This window comes from Gadus morhua, chromosome 4 (assembly GCF_902167405.1).
Source record: "Gadus morhua chromosome 4, gadMor3.0, whole genome shotgun sequence".
NCBI classification, from domain to species: Eukaryota; Metazoa; Chordata; class Actinopteri; order Gadiformes; family Gadidae; genus Gadus; species Gadus morhua.
In genome coordinates this window covers 34,484,651-34,507,481 of record NC_044051.1, presented here as the reverse complement: position 1 = coordinate 34,507,481, position 22,831 = coordinate 34,484,651, and the positions used below count along the sequence as shown (strand labels likewise).

The window sequence follows — 22,831 nt, the reverse complement described above, 5'->3', positions numbered from 1 at the left end:
ACCCCCCCCCCCCCACCCCCCTCTGTGTCTTTGTTTCCCATAAACTTTTGAACTTCTTCCATCTCTCCCTCTGTTGCATCTTTTTTTAAATCTCCAGGCTCTGCCACAAACGTACGCACCATCCTCGCTCTCCCTCTCCCTCTCGCTCTCGCTCTTTCTATGATCTGTGTGCTGGTTTTTGACTGCATGTATAACTGGGGCTGCATCTTTGATTTGCTCTGTCTCTCTCTCTGTCTCTCTATCTTCCCTTGGCTGCAACTCTAAACTAGCTGACGTGGACGCAGGTAACTATTCCTAATCTTGCTTACGGACTTCCTCCAGCTATTTCCTTTGATTCGCCCATCCTGCCATCCTCCAATCTATCCCTCCATCTCTCCACCCATCCGACCAATCCAGTACCGGGTTCTGCACACCTGGTTCCAGCGTTGTTAACAAGTTCAAAGTCAATTGGGTGATGGTTAGAATCACGCCTTGAATAAACGGGTAGAATCCTAGCCCCATCAATGACTCCTAAAAGGGAGTCACAGAATTATAAGTTTAATTATGAAAAAGTTAACAATAATAAAACTTTATAAATATGATTATTATATACTAGCAAGGCTAACATTAGCCTTAGTATTTGAGCACCACCCATGAGTGTTTGTGCCAGGAGCTAAGGTCTGCAGAACCCGAGTCTTACGATGCTGCTGTGCTGCATCGTTAGCATTAGCTTTGTTAGCATTATTAGCATTTCACGTCTTAGCCCGGACTAGCCTGGTCCATCTTAGCCTAGTGACGCTAGTCTGTACCTATTCACCTCGATCCAGCCCCATCTCCCCTGCCATTTTGTTATCAACACCAACCGAAACAATCCCCACATGCACTGTGCATGTGGGGATTGTGGACACACGCACACACACGCACACACTCACGTCCACGTGCAACATGCTGCTGACGGTGCGTTGGCTCCATCTGCTCCACTGCGGCAGCAGAGAGCTCTGCCTTCCTCTGCAGTGGGCGGTGTTCACTAGGGTAGTGATGTCACCAGGTTACCTGTTCACCAGCAGTGATATTCCACCATGTTATCTGTTCACTATAACCAGAGCAGTGATGTATCACCATGTTATCTGTTCACTATAACCAGAGCAGTGATGTATCACCATGTTATCTGTCCACTCGAATAGTGATACCACCATGTTATCTGTTCACTAGAGCAGTGATATACCATCATGTTACCTCTTCACTGGAGAAGTGATGTACCATCATTGTATTTATTCACTACGACCATAGCAATGATATGGCATCAAGTCATCTGTTCACTAGAACATTGATAGATTGTTGAGTGTTCTGTTATTTTAGAAATTAGTGACTTATGGAATGAACTCAAATGACACGCATGTGTGTTGTTTTTTATTCAGGTTTCATGTTATGGTGGGTTATCATGTTATGACATGGTCCCAAGGATGTTCCACTTCCTCCTGCTTCAGTGGCTGTTCTCTGAAACCCGCTCTGTCCTAAAATGAGACAGACTGCATGCTCTCTCTCGCTCTCTGCCTCTGTCTCTTGCTCTCGCTCTCTCTCTGTCTCTGTCTGTCTCTCTCTGTCTCTCTCTCTCTCTCTCTCTCTCTCTCTCTGTCTCTCTCTCTCTCTCTGTCTCTCTCTCTCTCTCTGTCTCTCTGTCTCTCTGTCTCTCTCTCTCTCTCTCTGTCTCTCTCTCTCTCTCTCTGTCTCTCTGTCTCTCTGTCTCTCTCTCTGTCTCTCTCTCATCCCTGAATACATTGAACTTTCCCTCACAAACTCACTGCTGGGAAACTGAGTAGTGAGCTAAAACTAAAAGTGTGCATGTGTGTGTAACCTCACACTGAGGGAAACAGCAGAATGTTTGTTTGTGTGTAACGTATGCCTGACAACAGAATTAGAATTGTGCGTGCGTGTGTGCGGCAGTCGCACCATCGTTCGGCTCCCCACCGCACACCACTCCCAGAAACACACACACACACACACACACACACACACACACACACACACACACACACACACACACACACACACACACACACACACACACACACACACACACACACCGTAGGCGGCCGTACACCGCTCAGTGTGTCTTGGTGCATTCCTTTGGTTTTCTCCGGGCTGCATTGGTAAACTGAAACCTCATTTCTAGTCATTATCTCAGAGTTTATTTCGATCCAGAAAAAAAAGGAAAAACAGGCTGTGGTTCCCTGGCATCCATGTTAGTACAGCAGAGCCACCGCGGGCCCCGGAGGGGATCCCACAGCGGGCCCAGTGCAACACGCGGAGAGCCCATTCCACCGGAGCGGAGTCACGAGTGTCGGATCATTAGGCTCCTAGCATTGATTATTAACTGCAGACATAACTTTTTAAGTCGGATGCTCTCAATGTTGTTGTTCTTTGGTGGAGTCTTTCGCAGAAAAAAAACAAAACAATGATTGAAATGACTATTTTGATCTCATTGTGGGAAAAACTGAGATGTCGGCTGTGATAGTCGTGTAGTGTGTAGTGGTACGACATGCGTTTTTGCCCAGGTCCACCCACCCCAGGAAAGAGTATTATGGGAAGGACTAGCATACTGCGGGGGAGACAGCGACTGCAATCTGTGATAACGGTGACCACAGGCAACAGGGAGAAACAATAGGCCCGTTACCATAACAAGTGACTCAGATTCAAGGATTCAAATGTTTGCAATCAGACACAAACCCATACTTCTCTTCCCTGTCATTTGGAGTGGCTTAAAGTGCTGCGGAACTATTTACCAGCGCCACAAGTCCTTTTGTTTAACCTGCCAAAACGGTGCTTGAAACATTCACTTCAGTAAAAGTGACTACTCGGTTCGTTAGAGAAGTTGTGACTCCCGCAGATTCTATACAAACCCACCTCGCGGAACTCTCGTCTTCGCGGGTGGGCGTGTTGTCAAGAGATTTTTCACGTTTTCAGAGCAGGCGCAGGGTCGTTGCCCAGTGTGGACCGGCGACCAGAAGGCAAGACTGATTGAATAGTCTTCACTGATAGAGGGGTCCCCACTTTAATGGTCACCTATTGGTCAGGGGCTTTAGTCGTCATGCTTTTTTCGTACGTCCTGTCGACCTTTTGAAGTGTCCCCTAGTGGTTTGATGCATTACATGAGTTGGTACTAGAGAGTAAAACAATGTTTTCTCTCGTGTGTGTGTGTGTGTGTGTGTGTGTGTGTGTGTGTGTGTGTGTGTGTGTGTGTGTGTGTGTGTGTGTGTGTGTGTGTGTGTGTGTGTGTGTGTGTGTGTGTGTGTGTGTGTGTGTGTGAGCACAATGCTCTCTGAACATAGGTCACACAACCTGGTCTTTGTCTTCGAGATGCATGAATCCCCTGGAATGTTTAAAATATACACATACTCACACTTCTGCACCATAACAAACACACACACACACAACCCACCCTGTCATCTCAATGTGTGGTTAACCTGTTTAGCCGCATTCCTCACATTCACCTGGAAGCAGCCGTAATGGTGTGTGTGTGTGTGTGTGTGTGTGTGTGTGTGTGTGTGTGTGTGTGTGTGTGTGTGTGTGTGTGTGTGTGTGTGTGTGTGTGTGTGTGTGTGTGTGTGTGTGTGTGTGTGTGTGTGCGTGCGTGTGTGGCCGCGTACATGAAATTCCTAGCGTTCCCATCCGTGGGAAACCGCTGCTGGTACTTGACCCAAAACCAAATCCAATCATCGATCGGGTGGTCTCCTCGACCAATCAGGGCGCAGAAGTCGACTGATTTCAACATCACACACACACACACACACACACACACACACACACACACACACACTCGTCGTCCTCACCTAACCAATCATTCAACCACCTCACCATCATCATCTGACTAACATGAGCGGTGTGTGATGTGAAGTCTGTGCGCTGTGTGTGTGGCCCCGCTAACGCCGTCCGCCTCTCCTCTGCCTCCACAGGCGGTCGCTTCAAGAAGGAGATCGTGGTGGACGGCCAGAGCCACCTCCTGCTCATCAGGGACGAAGGGGGCCCCCCGGAGGCTCAGGTCTGTACTGCAACCCCACCGAAAACTCAGGGGCCTCCAGGTCCCTCCCAAAGGGGCCCCGTCGCAAAGCACTCCTGTTCTACTCCGGTTTTACTTTTTTTTTACAAGTTTCCCAATGTAGGTCAGAGAGGTGTGGCACCCATGGGTGGGGCAAGGGTCCCTCAAGACGGATGTGTACTCCATCCTAAACACTGACCAAAATGGAGTTAGCATGTCTAGACTAAATATATGGATTCTTATCAATGATGCATGTCTTTCCTCTCTCTCTCTCTCTCGCGGGCTCCCTCTCTCCTCTCTTGAGCGAGCTGGGCCTTACCCCGGTTCTTTAATCGTTTGCTGTGATACCGTGACAACAACGACCCATACCCATACCCATGATCAAGTTCATGTGCTTCATAATGCCCTGCGTTTCGGCACCAAATAACTGTTGAGGCTGATCCCGTGCTTAACCATGAACAATACTTAACCAGTTCAAGTGTCGTGAGTGACCTTGTGCGACCTTCGCCGTGTCAGTACACCCACCAACGCTAGGACACGCAGCACTGCCCCCTGTCTGTATATTGTCGTCATATTTGAGTGCCAAAGTACCAGCTCTTGTGTCGTCCTCACAATGGGTATTCTTTCCTTTCTGTGTTTGTGTGTGTGTGTAGTTTGCGTTGTGGGTGGATGCGGTGATCTTCGTGTTCAGCCTGGAGGACGAGAACAGCTTCCAGACGGTGTATCACTACTACAGCCGCCTGGTCAACTACCGCAACACCGCCGACCTGCCCCTCGTGCTGGTGGGCACGCAAGGTACCGCCGCACTGCTCGCGACCGTCCGTGGCTTTGGTGCCCTGCTACGTCCTCGGCACTCACCCGTGACTGTGTCTCCGTCTCCCTGTCTGTCCCCGCCACTCTCTCTCTCTGTCTGTTTTCACAACTCTCTCTCCATCCGTATCCCGGTCTGTCCTCCCTCCTCTCTCTGTCTGTGCCTCTGTCTCCCCTCACACATCTCTCTGTCTGTGTCTCTCTGTCTGTCCGCACCACTGTCTGTCTATCTCTGTGTCTTTACTTTTCTCTCTCTTGCTGTCTGTGTCAATCCTACTACTTGTTAATAGCCTTTCCTCATAACTCTCTATCTGTCCTCACAACTATGTCTCTGTCTATTTCTCTGTCTCTGCTCTCTCTCTCTCTCTCTCTCTCTCTCTGTGTCTCTCTCTCTCTCTCTCTCTCTCTCTCTCTCTCTCTCTCTCTCTCTCTCTCTCTCTCTCTCTCTCTCTCTCTCTCTCTCTCTCTCTGTGTCTCTCTCTCTCTCTCTCTCTCTCTCTGTCTCTCTGTCTCTCTCTGTCTGTGTCTCTGTCTCTTAATCTGTCCACGCCACTCTCTCTCTGTTTATCTCATTCTCTCTCAGTATTTGTCTTCAAAACTCACCCCCTCTCTCTCACCCACGCAGTCACTCACAGTGGGTTTACTCATCGGCATTCTTGAGCTCTCGCTGCCACCTAGGGGCGCATTCTAACCATTACAGTTACCATCTGGAGATGTAATTTCGAATCGTGTTTACAAAAAACTGAAAAGAATATATGAATAAACAAATTACTGTTGGAAAAAAAAATGAGGCAAAATTTGATGATTGTGTATATATATATATATATATATATATATATGATGTGTGTTATATTTGTCTGTTGTGGGGTCAAATAAGTGAACATGCTCATATCCAAGCCATGCGCTGACGCCCACCGCTGGTTCCTCTAAAGCAGGGGTGTCCAAACTTTTTACCAATTAATTGCATTTCATCATTTTTATTTAATGATATGCAATAGTCTGCAATAGACTTCAATCTGACAATAACAAATGCTAGAATAATTTTTTTTCTCTTTCACAACTTGTATATCACACCGCACAATGAACAAGCATTGAGGAATAGCTGTCCAAGTTAATTTGAGAAGACATGTATGATTTCATGACTACTTTTTGAACATACCAAATTCACAAACTATTACAACAATTGCGGTCAAATAAAAATATTGTCTTTTCTTCAATTTCATTAACTATTACTATATACTATCATTAACTACTATATAACAATTTGACCATTAAAAAATGCACATGCAAAAAAATAAACATACAATAGGTCTCTAACAATTTCCAGATCACACCACACAAGGGAGAAGTGTGAAATACACTGTAAACCCGAACTTGTTGGAGTGTCCATGTTTAAAAATTTGAGTGTCCATGCTGCCTTGAAATTATATGTCAAGACAACTAAGACAATACGTTAACTTAAAAAGATATTGCTATTTGACTCAACTCCATCTTCAGTCCATATTACTAGAAACCGTTAGGTGACATAACTTAACCTCGAGTCAATACTACATAAATTCAATAGTTGATTAAACTTAAATAGCATTATAAGTAACACACATTTTTTGTTGATGATACTTAAATTTATTAGTTGATTTAACTGATATACTACTGAGTTGTACTTACATTTATGAACTGATTGAATATAAAGCCCAATCAAGATTACTTAAATGTATAGTTCGATTTAACTGATATACTAGTGAGTTGTACTTACATTTATTAACTGATGAAAATAAAACCCAAAGATTTGATTTATTTTTTAACCTGTAAAAACATTGCTTGCTCACTACATATATCTACAGCAGCCATGATGTAGGAATCCGTCCATGCAATTGCTAACCCTTATTAGCCTACCTGTGGGTGGGAGGGGTCAGGGTCATGGGGGTCGCGGATGTGGCTAGCGCCAGAATGCTGCTGCCACCATGTGGGGAAAAGAGAAATTGCAACGGTGGCGGGCTGGCGGGCCGTAAATAATACATTTTCGTAAGGGAGCCGCGGGCCATATAAAATATTACCCTGTGCCGAGATTGGCCCGCGGGCCGGACTTTGGACATGCCTGCTCTAAAGCTTGGTGTTAACGCCGTCCCCTCCCTCCCCCAGACGCCATCACCTCGGCCAACCCGCGGGTGATCGACGACAGCCGCGCGCGCAAGCTGTCCAACGACCTGAAGCGCTGCACCTACTACGAGACCTGCGCCACCTACGGCCTCAACGTGGAGCGGGTCTTCCAGGACGGTCAGTACCTCCCCCCTACTCCCACACCTGCTCACACCCACACCCTACCCAGACCCACCAGGGTAGTCGGTCTGTACCCCTACACCTACACACATCAAACCCAGACCCACCAGGGTAGGGGCGATCAGTGCCCACACTACCCCTAGGTTGGTCATGTGTGGGGTCTGTCGGGATGGTCAGTGCCCCCCCCTACCCATTCGTTGGTCACGTGAGGGGTCTTACAGAACAGGATGGTCATTATCCCCCTACCCATAAGTGCCCATGTGACTCTTGAAGGCTGCTTCATACCGTTTTATGGTGACCCTTCTTAATGAGGAACTCGTATTAAAGTTGCTGTAAGAGTAAGTGTAATTTGTTATGTATGCCATAGCGGTGAGTGAGTGAAAGGCACTGTGAGATTAGCTGACCGCGCCTGCCTCTGGATGAGAGCATTTCGAAATCAAACCGCTCCGGGCTTATTTCTGACCAATCAGGGCATCTCTTCCCTGATTGGTTCGGGGAATCCATCTTGCCTGTCAATCGCAGATGTGTGAATTGCACTTCCCATTGGTGGAGAAACATAGGAAGGGAGGGAGCAGAGAAAAAAGGCACTTTTTCTTGGTGGTTTATTATCAATATATTGCTTTCTTCTGAACACTCTTTTAGAAGTTGATGCATCGTAAAGTCAACACCTTAAAATAGTCTGCAATACACGTATTTTGGATGTGTTCGATGGGGATGGCATTCCTTCTCGCCTGCTTCGATGCTCCTTCCCAGGGTTACTTTACTTGGTGTCCTCTGGGTTTTGTAGTTTTTAACGTGTCTCCCAGAGATGTGGGGTTTAGGGGGCTGTGCCGTCCTCCAGCACCTCTGAAGCTGGAACCGCCAGTATGAGCCGTCACAAAACGTCCGTGACTTGACGTCTGTGTTTTACATTCACTTCCCCTTTTGACTCCGGTGTTTTGACGAAGAAGTCTGACAATGCGCTAAGCTGCCAAACCGACATGTCTTTGTATCGACATCTGGTGGACACTTTATCTAAAGTCGTAAAGAACGGAATCACAACCAGATTGGCGGCAAAAAAATTAATTGCGCCGCCCAACGTTATTTGAGAGAGAGAGAGGGAGAGGGAGGGAGGGAGGGAGAGGGAGAGGGAGAGAGGTAGAGAGAGAGATCCCCTGGGAAGGTGACCTTACCCCCCCCCCCATCTCTTAAATTGTCGGACAGCGAGGGCCATTGTGCGGTCGGTGTTAATCACGGCTCAATTAAGCCCCTGGAATGAGACCCTCTCAGCCATTTAGCTGCAGCCGGCCGGCAATTAACTTTTATCATACTCCGGGGTGGAGGTAGTTGGGTGGGGGAGGGGGGAGAACAGATAGAATGGAGAGAGTGAGAACCACGGACGAGGCCCATAGAGGCGTGGATGGCTGGATCCACGCATGAATTAAACCCTGATAATACTGTACTGTGGAGGATTTGATTATTCTCGTTATCGGAGTTTAACCCCTCACCAACTTTTCTTTTTTTTTTCCATATGATTTTTAATATTGGTATACGCTTCTAGTCCAGGTTGCTCTGTCTGTCTGCCTGCCTGCTTTCAGGTTGAATTTACCTGTATGCCCTATGTGGGCATGTTGGATGCCCTTATTCCTCTGTCGAGGCTCTACAGATGTCATCCACGTGCAAGATGTTTTCTGTCCCCCTTCGAAACATTCAACATCCCTTCCTCTATATTACTAAAGACATCCCACCCTCATGATGCTGCACTACAGTGGTTTGCCACCAGGTGGCAGTGTAGCCTCAGGAATCCAATCGCGTGTATAATGTCTGACTGATGCTCTATTTTCTTCGCAGTTATTTTTCCTTGTTTTTCCGTGATATTATATTCTGTTTATTCTGTGTCAGATCCACTCATTCGCTTAGCATATCTTCCGAGCACTAGTAGTAAGGAGAGGAGATTTATCCCTTTAGAAGCGGTGTGTGTGGGTCCCTTCTTCAGCGCGTGTTCCAAATCAATTACAGCCATTCCCCCCCGAGGTCAGGACTCATTATCTGTGTTCACGCCAAGTTCCCACCCGAGCATCGCGGGTCTAGCGATGATTATTGACGATTAGCCTGGTAATTAGCGCGGTGTGGCATGTACGCACATTAGCAAAGGTTGTTGTGCGGCCGGCGAGGTGTGTGCGTAGTGTCGAGTGTGTCGTTTGCGTGGTTTGTCAACAGGACAGCACTGATAACCGCGGAGCTGATAATGATTAATCAGGCGGCCAGTAGCAGATATTTCGTTGCCCATTTTTAACCACGGTGTCACAATTGAAACACAACTTAACCAAATATTGTATCTAAATTATTATTGAATTGAGTTTATTGTGTTTCAAAATTGTAACTAATTAAATTAGGGATTTGAAATAAGGCAAAATAAGAGGAATATAACTGGGTAGGCTATGTATAATACAATCTGACTCGAAGAAACAAAATTACTTTATGAAGAATGAGGCATGGAGACACAAAGGTAGCATCAGAAGGCATTCAAAGTTGAACTATAAAAAGTCCCACTGATGTGTGTGTGTGTGTGTGTGTGCCCGTGGCCGTCTGTCTGCGCGTGTGTGCGCGCGAACGTAAGCCCCTTCCGCGATACCCTCAACCGTGTAAAAACCAGGAATCTTTTCACACTAAACGTCCCCCTATTATCCTCGTAATTATTCCTCCAAATGTGCAGTGTGTGTGTGTGTGTGTGTGTGGGGGGGGGGGGGGGGGGGGGGGGGGGCGAGACCAGGGGACAGTCTCTCTCTCCCCCTGTCTCTCCTTATTTTGGGTGACACTGTCTCTTGTATTTAGCGTCTCTGCCGTTAATCAGGCGCTTTAATTATCCGCCGCGCTGGGATCCGTTGACGAGCGGCAACATGATTATTTTAATGTTTTCCCTCGCCAGCCACACTCACCCAGCAGCCGCTCTGCCTCCAGCTGTGTGTGTGTGTGTGTGTGTGTGTGTGTGTGTGTGTGTGTGTGTGTGTGTGTGTGTGTGTGTGTGTGTGTGTGTGTGTGTGTGTGTGTGTGTGTGTGTGTGTGTGTGACTGCCTGTTGCCCGTATGTGTCTATCTCTACCTTTTATTTTATGTTTGCACACGCATTCACATAAAGTGCGTGTAAATGTGTTGTGTATAAACACACACACACGGATATAAAAACATTGTTCCACTTACACCGCTACACACACGCATGCTTTGTGTTGTGTTAGCCTGTGTTAACCTTTGTTAGCCTCTTGCATAGCAAACAGCCTTCTGTTCAGCAGCGACCGCTCAGAAGCATTGACACGATAATACAATAAAGTCTGAGTGCCATGTCTTGTGATATGTGGGCCATATTCCAATGTTTGAGTGATTTTATCTATTGTGTGGTTCAGCGTTTAAGGTGAACTTTGGGTGCTCCATGTCCATGTGTTCGGAGGTTGTTTTTTAATTAGTTTTGGTATGTAGTTGACGATATAGGCGAATACACAATATAGGCGAATACGCTATTAGCTTCCCCAGAGAATACGGGCGCACTCAAACCAGGCAAAGTTGCCCTGCACCGTACTCAAGGACGATTGAGTAGAGTAGAAACAAATTTCTACCGTAATTCTCCGTCATACGTCATCAACAAGCGTCCGCTGCTTAGTAGAACAACAATGGAGAACAACACAGAGAACACAATTGGCACTTTACTGACTTTGTTGCTGATTTGGAGCCGTTCTACTCAGATACAGCCCTCTCTCCCTGAGCATTTTTTACACTGACAAATATGCCGTTTTACGCAAGCCTTTTCGCGGCATGGTCCGCGCGTTTCCACGGCCCGAGGTAAATTGCTTGCTTGAGCTAGCACCCCAATTTACCCTCCCGGAAACTACACACATTGGCAGTTTATTGGGTTCCATTCTGTTTTTAATGCGACGGCTACGCAGTTCCAGGCTGATCACTTCGAAAATCGAGTGATCGGCAAAATAACGAATATGTTGGCGTTTTTGCACTTGTAAATAGTAAATTGCGTTTGTTGCCTACACTCAGACGTGAACTTATTCTTGCATGTGGGTGTCTTCCTTCATAAAAAAAATAAAAACATTCGGGGGTATGCAAATTATTCTAAAGAGGTCTAGACTCTGCTTCGCCTTCTTCAGGGAACCAAGAAAGCCGTGACGAACGTGGGATTTTTGATCAAACACTCAGCTTCGCTATCGCACCAAAGTGAACACACTCGTGAACCGCTTTCCGCCGTGTTTATTGTTTAATGGGAGAGAAGGGTCGCATGGACTATACGTCATGCAGCTCAGGTTGCATCGCCGTGCGTGTGCGCGTGTCGGCTCCTTAGCATCCGTACCGTGGCCTGAGCACACCTCTCTGAAGTGTACTCAGGCCACGTAGTACGGATTGTGTGCTCAGCCTCACACTAGCCAAACGAGCTAGACTTTAGGGGGCAAACGTACTTGAGTACGGTACAGATGGCCTAGTGTGTGTGTGCCCTACATTGAGGTTTCTGCCCAAAAAATGTAAATAAAACCAATCCACCTGACGATACAAGTATTGCGGAAGCCACAAAAGGCAATAATGCGCCCAACTGAATCTAAAACCTACTGTGATTGGCCAGGAGCTGTTGCATCATCAGAAGATGCTCTCATTACGGAGATGTAATGGGTTAGAAAATCCATGCGTTGTGTTGTTGTCGTTATCGGCTGTGACCTTGTATCGTAACTCATCTTTTTAATCTGGGCATAAAAGCACACACTTGCTCTTACATATTCAGCAATTCATAGCTTGCCCTCTGAAGTATTTACATTACATTTGCATTACATTTACATTGAGGGCATATGGGAGACGTTTTTGTCCCATGCTAGTCACAAAAAACACTTCAGTGCCTGCCTAATGCTCAAATACACGCAAACAGTTTTGTGCTCGTATGTGAAAATGCGTTTCGGATTTTTCGCACAAAATGCAAAAAACACAAAAATAAATCGACAAATGATTGACACACAAACAACGAACGCGATAGAATCCAGCACACGCCTTACACAAAAAAAACAATGTGCGTATTAAAATGTTAACGGACCCTAATGGGTCTTTCCCTTTGGACCAGAGCAGCGCTGTCCTGCTGTGTGTAGCAGTCGAGGCCCCATCCACTGACCCCACGACAGTCATTACCATAAATAATGCGCACATAATCAGCCTTTAGGAGCGGAGCCCGAGACCACAGCCCGCAGAGAGTGTAGTCCAGGTTTAAGGTGACGGGGGATGTGTGTTCCTGCACCACCACCACCACCACCACCACATCGACACACTGCACCGCCCGTTAAACGATAATTAGTCGTGGCACCACTGCGCTCCCGCTGAATTAATGACGTCCAGACATGTCCGATAACCCTCTGACACGCCGCTCATCAAGCGCTCCTCTACCCAGCCCTTTATTTATTTATCTCTAATGTTACAAATGCCATTTGCAACATTCACAAATTTGTTTCTTGTTGTTGTCTCCCCCCCCCCCCCGTCTCCCCCGTCTCCCCCCTCGCCAGACTGTATTGGAAAATAAAATCACAATTTATTAACGGTCAAATCGTTCCTAAGCGTGCTGCTTATTGATTTCACATGCATATTCCGTGACCCCCCCCCTTAGCCTCAATCTCTCCATTGATTACCGGGCTCGGCTAGTCGGGCCTTAATTGCAGCCAACCCCCCCCCCCCCCTCCCCCTCCCCACCCCCAAGCCCCCCCACTCAAGTCCTGTATGTATATGCAGCTGCTCCATAATAAAGTGAATTTTCACTGACGGTTCTCGGACTCTCCATGTCCGACAAATAAGCGCTGACGTGCACTAATTTGACGGGATTCCGATTCGGAGTGACGAGGGCGAGACCGGATCTGTCCGGCGCCGTGTTCTTAAGTACTTCTAAATGTGTGCGTTGTGCCCCGTTTTTTTTACATAATGTACCTTTGGTGTGTGTGTGTGTGTGTGTGTGTGCGATGTGTGCATGCGATGTTTACTACGAGTCTTTGCGAGTAGTGTGCGGGCTAAGTTCCTATTGTGTATAAAGCAGATTCCGTTATACATGGTGTGATTTATACGATACGAGTGATTTATTTGGGTGTATTCAAGTGTCCTCCACCCTGATTGGTTCTCAGCCCATATGGTGTCATAGGACAATGTTGCAAACACACACATGAGACGGTGCAAGCGCACACACCTACATGAATCAATCCGCCATAATGCCATCAACACACACACACACACACACACACACACACACACACACATCACACATAACACACCACATGCAGAATCCTAAGCAGGGATATTTTAGGAAATAATATTAATGCATTGAGAAGTGAAGTTGTTACATTTTTTGGACGTTGCATCAGACATCCATGCGCCACTGGTGTGCTTGTGTAATTAGCCCTGCCGCTAAACGAGCCCCCGTCCTGTCTGACTGGGGGGGGGGGTCACCTTGGTGTCAGAACACCCTGGCTCGGTGCTTTGTTAGCGCGCGCTAACAAGCAGAGAAAACTAGTCTCTTCCTCTGTGGTGACCGGCCCCCACACACACACACACACGGTGACACACGCACACACACACACACACACAGGGACACACTAACCAAACGTATACAAATATGCAAAGCTGCATTTGTATCATTAATGATGTTAAGGATACATACTCGTCAAGAAATAGTCCTTGGCAGTAGTCACAGAAATGTGTAAATAAGACAACAGAAGGCCAGAAAATCCTGTTCACAGCCTATTTTTCGTTGACTTTGACAACATCCCATCACATGATCAGAATTGTTTGCAATTTGACAGTTTATTTCTAGGAGTATCCCATATGTACGCTAAAGCATGAGTGAAACATTATTGAACTTGCTTTTGTTTGCTAGCATACCTCCGTGTGTGTGTGTGTGTGTGTGTGTGTGTGTGTGTGTGTGTGTGTGTGTGTGTGTGTGTGTGTGTGTGTGTGTGTGTGTGTGTGTGTGTGTGTGTGTGTGTGTGTGTGCGGGGTTATTAAGACACATTAGCGGCCAGTTGTTTTGATAGCAGCTCTGAGGTGCTGTCTGTGGGCATCATGTCGGCAGAACAGCAAGTGGGGGCGGGGTCTTCAGTTTTATTTATATTTTAAGGCATAGCGTGTGGGGAGGAGAGTGTGGGAGGGGAGAGATGTGGGGGGGGGGGGGGGGAGATACCAGAGATGTGGGAGGGTAGAGATGGGGGAGAGATATTAGAGATGTGGGAAGGGAGTGATATTTGAGGGAGAGATTTGGGAGGAGGGAGAGATATAGGAGGGGAGAGATTGGGCAGGAGGGATATGACTGTGGAGAGTTGTTTGGGGGGGGGGGGCGGGGGAGAGATGGGGGAGGGGGAGAAATGTCTGGACGGATGAGGATACTCCTTCTGAGGCGCCCCACACAAACAGTGGGTGTGGGTGTTGTGTAATAGTGTGAGGAGCGAGGAGGCATGCTAAACGCTGTCTCTTCGCCACAGCTTAGCAGCAACCATTGTTGATCGTCCAAGATGGGTTGTATAGCGTTGCTCAGTGGCACTGAGGAAGTATCTGGTTTATCCTGCACTGATGTAACTGATGGTGTTTGTTTTTGTGTGTGTGTGTGTGTGTGTGTGTGTGTGTGTGTGTGTGTGTGCGTGCGTGTGTGTGTGTGCCCGTGCCCTACTTAACCAGGGTCATCAGGCTCTCTGAGGTGTCAGGAGCATCCGTGTGAGTGTGTGTGTGGCTTGGTAGGGTAGCTCATTGAAAAAGGTTAGCTGTCCTTCTCTATCGACCTCCAGATACATTCTCTCTCACTCCCTCCTTTCTTTTCCCGCACTTTCTCCTCTCCCCTCTCCTCTCCTTTCCTACCTCCTCTTCTCCTTCCTTCTCCTCTCCAATAGTTTTTCGCGTCTCTTTTCTCCCCCTCCTACCCTCCCCTCCTCTCCTTTCATCCCCCCTCTCCTCCTACCCTCTCCTCTCCTCTCCTATCCCTCTCCACTCCTCTTTCTCCCTCTCCTCCTCTCCTTTCCTCACATCTACACCTTTCACTTCTCATCAGCCTCTCTCGCTACACCAGCGACTCTTCACATTTCCTGCCTTGCCTTCTCTCCTTCCTTTAAACATCCCAATATCTCGCTCTTCCTCCTTCGTAGACAGAAGATATAGTCTGATTGAAAACGACTCCTCCTGCAAACAGTGTCAGCATCACTTACAATAGCCCAAACTTCCCAATTCGAAAAGGGATAACCTTCAGCCATTCAACCGTCGTCACAGAAAGACAGAAGAAGCAGGTGAATGTAATCGAGCAGAAGAATAGGAAGCAGTCGAGCAAAGTCATTACGGCTAGCTTGTCACTCGCAGTCGCCACCCTTGCCGTAACTTAACGGCGGGCGACACACTCGGGCAGCTCTGTCAGCCGGCCTACACCCTCCGGTTCCTCCCTCCCTCCCTCCAGTAGTCTCTCAGTATGTCCATAAATCTGATCAAAGCGGAGACGTTTTCATTGGACTCAATGGCAGCCTCTCAGCGGAGAGCTGAGATTGATGGGTGAAGTTATATTGCATTAGGTGCACAGTGTTAATATTTAGCGCGACCCTATCATAACTACCCTTAACATAGTAATGTACAGCCTGGTCGCGCGCTAGGGAAATGCCGCCAGCTTTGGCGCAGAGACCTTGCACCCCATTGGTCGGCCCAGCCGTCTCAGACCGGCCCCCTCCACCAATCACGTCGCTCTAAGCTATGCCTTTTTGGGACCATTTTTTTCTCTTTTATCCATCGTCAATGTTACAACTTTGAAATATATATTCCATATGATATAATTTTACAACATAGGATGTGCATTGTGTCCATTCAATACTCCGAAAGAATAATTTTCTCAACAATTACTCTCTTTACTTTCATCACTGCTTCGCATCACTCAAGTTGTGTAGCCACCAGCACAGTCAACTTAAATTGACAGTTATAAATAGTGAATAGTATTATTTAAACAATTATAAATTCATGCTTTGCTGACTCAACAATTTTTTTTCTTTTTTTAACATGAATTGCAAACGTCCGGCATAATAAAATACTTTATGCACCAACGTACACACATGTACACGTATACAATAATGCATACAAATATATGCGCACATAATGCAAACGTACGCACACCAGCATACACACATCGTACACACACATTATGACACGTACGAATAATTGCACGTATCGGCCTGTAATGGCGGCGCAGGCGCAGTTTCCTCGAGGATCGTAGCGTGTCCATTCCCCGTGAGTCTCCAGTGCGTCTTGAGTCCGGTGGCTCGGCCCCTCTCTACCCTTGGCCCGGACCCCCAGTAGGCTGAAGGTAAATGTTTACGACGGCCCTCCGCTCATTAACGGGAAGCGGGGGTCTTTAACGAGACCAATTAACGCGGTGGCGTTGGTCGTCAGGGGCGACCGTGCGAGGGGACGTGCGGCCCCTGTTTATTGGAACTGGGATAATGGAGTGAGGTTTTTTCTTTTCTTTTTTAAGCAGTAGAAGAGTTAACTCTCTCCTGGCTAGGGAACTCTGAAGCACACTTACAGATTAGACGTTAGTTTCTCAGTCCAAGTACTCCTTCGGGAACAATGGCACTCTCTCCTGGGTTCAATAGGGAGGGGATTAAAGATGGCGCTGTGTTGAATTAACTCCTTCCCCAGAATTTTGTTTTCCGTGTGCTGAACATGACATAAAGGTTTTTGATAGTTCCAGTGAAGGGTAGTGTGGTGATGGTCTAGAGACCGAATTCAACATTAAAGCAGCTATCTCAAGGGATTCTCATGTAAATAAATGTCAGATAGGTGTCGCCAAAGAGAATGAAAAGCATATCTTCATAATGGCACTTTTGAATCAAACAAACTTAATGAAGACTCTATTAAACTGGTTGAAAACCACGTTCAAATGTTCACTGAAATGCGGGTAAGAAGGATTGTGTTGAGTAGAGCCATAACAAAGTAGCTGGCAGATCACCTGATGGCTTCTGACAGCATCTCTAGGGATAGGATTGTCTACAATGACATTTCACGGAAACATTTTTAGGGATTTTTGTAGTTACTACATATTTCTACTCATCATTTTGTTCCTTTAAGGGGAACAACATGTGGAATGGGGAGGTTCTCGCTCTCTCTCTGTCTCTCTGTCTCCCTCTCCTACTCTGTCCCTGTCTCTCTCTTTCTTATCAGTAATGGTAGAATAAAAAATACGATAACGGTGGGTCTCAACAAGTGTCCAGCAGAGCAGATAAACTGCCGAATGAGAAGGTTTTCTGGGCGACCGAGCCTCAGTGCTAAGAGGACAAATGGACTCTCTCTCTCTCTCCCTCCTAAGCTCATTCGGTCTGTTCAAGATCTCCACAATGGAAACATTTAATCTCACTCATTAATTGCAATGCCTCTTAAAACGGACAAGAAATTATAAGTGCACACACACACACACACACACACACACACACACACACACACACACACACACACACACACACACACACACACACACACACACACACACACACACACACACACAGATAATTACACATTTTGAATCGATTGATTGTGGATCACTTGCGCCTTGCACCAACAGTAACGTGTGTGTCTGTGTTTGTGTGTGCAGTGGCCCAGAAGGTGGCGGCCAGCAGGAAGAAGCAGCAGCTCTCCATCGGACCCTGCAAGTCCCTGCCCAACTCCCCCAGCCACACGTCGGTCTGCTCCAACCCCGTGGCGGCAGTCCACATCACACAGGTCAGAGGTCACCTGCACACCCGCTCACTCTTCCTTCTCTCTCATGCTTTCATGCCCTCTCTTCTCTCTCTCTCTCTCTCTCTCTCTCTGTCTCTCTGTCTCTGTCTCTGTCTCTGTCTCTCTCTCTCTGTCTCTCTCTGTCCTTCTCTCTCTCTCTCTCTCTCTCTCTGTCCTTCTCTCTCTCTCTCTCTCTCTCTCTCTCTCTCTCTCTCTCTCTGTCCTTCTCTCTCTCTCTCTCTCTCTCTCTATCTTTCTTTCTTTCACTCACTCACTCACTCACTCTGAGGAACACAGAACAGTATATAGATACATATTCAACTTACACACACACACATTTACAAAGACGCGCACACACATACACACACACACATCCATAAACACACAAGCAGGGCTCTGTGTGTGTCCTCCACTCTATCAGTGTCAGGGTCGCCAGCTCTGGGCAGGGCTCCTCTTCGATCGCCACCACTCAATCCTCCATTGATTCCTCATTAAAAAGCCATCATTCAAGAGGTCTACACCGCGCCGGGGCCCGCTCCCAGGGGGCCACCGTTTATCTTCTGCAAGACGCACGCAACACACACACACACACACACACACACACACACACACACACACACACACACACACACACACACACACACACCTGTCTCTCTCTCTCACTGTCTCGCTCTCTCTCGCTCTTTCTCTCCTTCCCTCTTGCTCGCCCTCTGTTGTTAGCCTAGCTAGATCATGGCGTGATTAGAGGTGTTTTCAAAGGGGGGGGGGGGGGGGGGGCTTAGCACAGTGCTAATGGGATGAACACCGCTGCCTCGCTGCCGGGCTGGACGAGGTGTAGTGGTCCTGTCCCTCAGATGAGAGTGTGGTATGTCTTATAGTATGAGCTGGGTCAGTGTTTAGCTCTCGGCGTGTCAAAGAGCTCCTGTCCATCATTTACATTCAGGAAGTTTTATCCAAAGCGACTTACAATAAATACATTTTTTTGAGAAGAAAGAGAAACGACAATATGTCGCCGTCGGTGCGGTAAAGATTTCCAAGCACTTACAATTGTTGGGTTGACCCATTCTCCATATGCAACAAAGATAGCTAGGATAAGACACTACATGATGCCAAGTACTCTTTTTAGCATCAAGACTAGTGACGCTGGAGTTAGCTGACTGAGTGACAACTGGTCCCTAGTATATATAATGTATATAACGAAGGTCTTCCCCCTGCAGACCAGTAACGGCGGCTGCAGTCAGAGTGACTACTGGTCCCCGGTATATATAATGTATATAATGTATATAATGAAGGTCCTTTCCCTGCAGACCAGTAACGGCGGCGGTAGTCTTAGTGACTACTCGTCCTCCGTCCCCTCCACGCCGTCCACCAGCCAGAAGGAGCTGCGCATCGACGTGCCGCCGGCCACCAACACGCCCACGCCCGTCCGCAAGCAGTCCAAACGGCGCTCCAACCTCTTCACCGTGAGTTGACACACACACACACACACACACACACACACACATCCTAGCAGGACGCGCTCGCACTTAAACACGCTCGTGGACCGCCCGCTGACTCTTAAACACACACACACGCACACACACAAGCAGTCACACAATACCACACACATACAGGATCACAGACACACACACACACACACACGATCAAAGTCACACACAATCACAGACAGACGCACGGTCACACACGATCTCAGACTCACACAATCACAGAAAAAAATACAGACACATACAAACAATCACAGACACACACATACACAAACAATCCCACACAAACAGATGCACACACAGACACGCACACACATGGACGCAAAAAAACGTCCACAGTTAATCCCAAATAAGGACTAACACACTTTCACACAGGCAGGCGCGAATGCACACACACACACACACTTACACGTCACACACACACACACACACTGACAAAACACATACAGACGCAAGATGACGGCCATGTTGGTTCTCCACAGTCCCGCAAGCCCAGCGACCCGGACAAGGACAAGAAGGGCCTGGAGAACCGGGCGGACAGCATCGGGAGCGGCCGGGCCATACCCATCAAACAGGTCAGAGGCCCCCCTCTCTCTCACTCTCTCCCTCACTCTCTCCCTCTCTCTCTCTCTCTCTCCCCATGTCTCTCTCTCGCTCTCATAGCTGATTAATAGTGATATCGCACTCTTGACATCAATTAGAGTGGAGTGGTTCTCTCCTGGGAAGGAAAGAGGAGGTCATTAAGAGACAGAGAGAAGAAGGAGGAGAGACAGAGAGAGGGAGAACAGCCTTCCGTTCTGCCCGTTACTCCCCATTGTCTCTCTCTGTGTCTCTCTCTCTCTCTCTCTCTCTCTCTCTCTCTCTCTCTCTCTCTCTCTCTCTCTCTCTCTCTCTCCCCTCCCTCTCTCTCTCTCTCTCCGTCTTTACGTCTCTCTGTTCATCTTCCGTCTTCATGATACTCTGCATGTCTCTGTGCTTCTCTCCTCTTCAGTCTGTGATACTCATGAATACTCTGTTCATAAGGAAGATAACCAAAGTTGTTGTGGAACCCGAGTTATCCCCTCTATTTTCCTGTCCCACACGTTTCACACACAACGCCAGGCAATTAAAAACATTTTGGGGTAATTTAGTCTTTTCCAAAGTTGTCAATTAAAAGTATGCAATTATGAGTCATTAAAGGGTCTGTATGTAAGATTTGTGAGTTTTAAAAAAAAGTGCAGAAGAGGACAAGATCTTAAAACTAAACAACCCCAAAAAGCATCTCCTCCCTCTGCTCTTTCCCTTCCTATGTTTTCTCGAATTTGAGGAGTTTTGCATTCACACACCTGTAATTAATGGTCAGGATGAATTCCTCAAACCAATTAGGGATGAGATGACCTGATTGGTCAGAAATGAGCTGGGAGCGGTCTAGCAAATTGTCTCATATGGAGACAGGCGCAGTCAACCAGAAACTGATATTCTCACAGAGCATTTCACTTAATAACAGCCGACAGATGGCTGGGCCATTTCTAACAAATTACGCTTAAATAATAGCTCTGAATTCTTATCTACAGCACCCTTTAATAATCCTAGTATATATATTGTAGGTCTTAAATCTACCGTCAGCATCTTTAATAATACTTGTGGATGTGTTATTTACATATATATATGTATATATATATATATATATGTATATATATATATATATATGTATATATATATATATATATATATGTATATATATATATATATATATATATCCATATATCAGCTCTTAAATCTTAACTATAGCAACTTTATTTATACTATATATAATATATCGAGTTCTATCCCGAACTCGAACTTCCCCAGGACGTGCAGGCGCCCCCATGTGGTCGGGGAGTGCCATTGAACATATAGATAGACTATGACATCTGTCAAGCCTTTAGTGAAGGACACTGTGTCCGGCGGTGTGTGTGAAGCTTGTGTTTCTGTACAAAGCTTCACAGTTTACTATGTTTTGTTTATTACTTCATCACGTTGTTAACTGACGCTGTTGTTGATACTTTGTAGAGCAGACATCTTTTAATGAGGTGCGTGTTTATCTGTGTGTGACAGCCGAACCTGTGTCTAGTTCAGTACCTCTCTCTCTCCCTACCGTCTCTCTCGCTCTCTCTACCCCTACCTCTTCTATCTCCCTACCGTCTCTCTCTCTCTCTACCCCTACCTATTTTATATCTCTACCGTCTCTCTCCCTGGTGTCTCTCTATCTCCCTCCTGTGTCTCTCTCTCCCTCTCTGTCTATTTTCATGTAATCCTCCACTATCTGATTGGATAGATGGATGGACGGACAGACGGACAGACACAGAGAGAAGAAATGTTGTTGAAAAGCAGTAGTAGAAGCAGCAAGTAGTTTGGCAGCAGTGTGTGTGTGTGTCTGTGCGTGTGTGTGTGTCTGTGTGTGTACTCTTGCATTCGTTCTGTTTCTCGTGTGTGTACGGGAATCCGTTTTTTTCTCCCCCATTAAGGTTTTTCGTGTGTGTGTGTGTGTGTGTGTGTACAAACACTTGCACACTTTTTAATGAGTGCACACTGCCCACGGTCTGCGTTCTACTCATCCAGTCCTCCCAGTAACCCTCCTGCTGGACACACACACACACACACACACACACACACACACACACACACACACACACACACACACACACACACACACACACACACACACACACACACCTGTGTGGTGGGCGATATAAAGTTGTTGTCTGTGAATGAAGTTTACTTCTGTTTTAATCGTCTAAGCGGGAAGTCTTGTGAGAGATAAAATCGAAATACGTTTGAATTGTAAAAAAAAACCTGAAAACATGCGTATATTACAAGCTCTAAGAAGAAACAAGGGTAGGCATCTATTTCCTTGCTGAGCATCTCTCTCTCTCTCTCTCTCTCTCTCTCTCTCTCCTCTCTCTCTCTCTCTCTCTCTCTCTCTCCTTACTCGCTGACACCACCCTGCGCTTCTGTAAGTCCTTTGTTAAAGAGTGCCATCATTACGTAGCCCAGCGCTCATTAAAACACACACACACACGGACACACACACACACACGCACACACAGGTGGCGGAGCTCGCAGCCTCTAACAAGGACTGGGCGGGTTTCCACTCGGCGGCAATTACTGGCGGCCAAAAGCTTGTCGATTCTCACATCCACTGCTACACACACACACACACACACACAGACACGCATATACGAACGCACGCACACACACCCCTTCACACATCTACCTCCCTACACACAGACAGATTTCCCTACATATATAATACAGATAGATAGATGGATAGATAGATGTCATATTACACACAGGCAGACATGTGCCCCCTACTTATATAATGTGTAATATCCATCGTCTCATAAGCGCTTACACTTCTAATGACTCAAATGGAGGACATCTACCTTAGAGGTGCTTTGTGTGTGCGTGTGTGTTTGTGTGTGTGTGTGCGCGCGTGCGTGCATGCATACTTATTCCACGTCTGAGGAGGTTTGAGGTTGAGGCAGAGGGGGGGGGGG

At 47.0% G+C, this 22,831-nt stretch overlaps 1 protein-coding gene across 2 annotated transcripts in view; it reads left to right on the top strand.

Moving 5' to 3' along the window:
- The window catches only part of agap1 (ArfGAP with GTPase domain, ankyrin repeat and PH domain 1), a gene marked incomplete in the record, with an annotated part of 127,447 nt that overhangs the window by 63,701 nt on the left and 40,915 nt on the right, over positions 1–22,831 (top strand). Inside the window, 7 exon segments of one of the 2 annotated variants that reach the window (XM_030354493.1) lie at positions 270–284; positions 3,933–4,018; positions 4,669–4,810; positions 6,965–7,099; positions 17,705–17,832; positions 19,137–19,292; positions 19,796–19,888. In XM_030354493.1, coding sequence (XP_030210353.1) covers positions 270–284; positions 3,933–4,018; positions 4,669–4,810; positions 6,965–7,099; positions 17,705–17,832; positions 19,137–19,292; positions 19,796–19,888 — 755 coding nt within the window. 2 annotated transcript variants of the gene reach the window in all.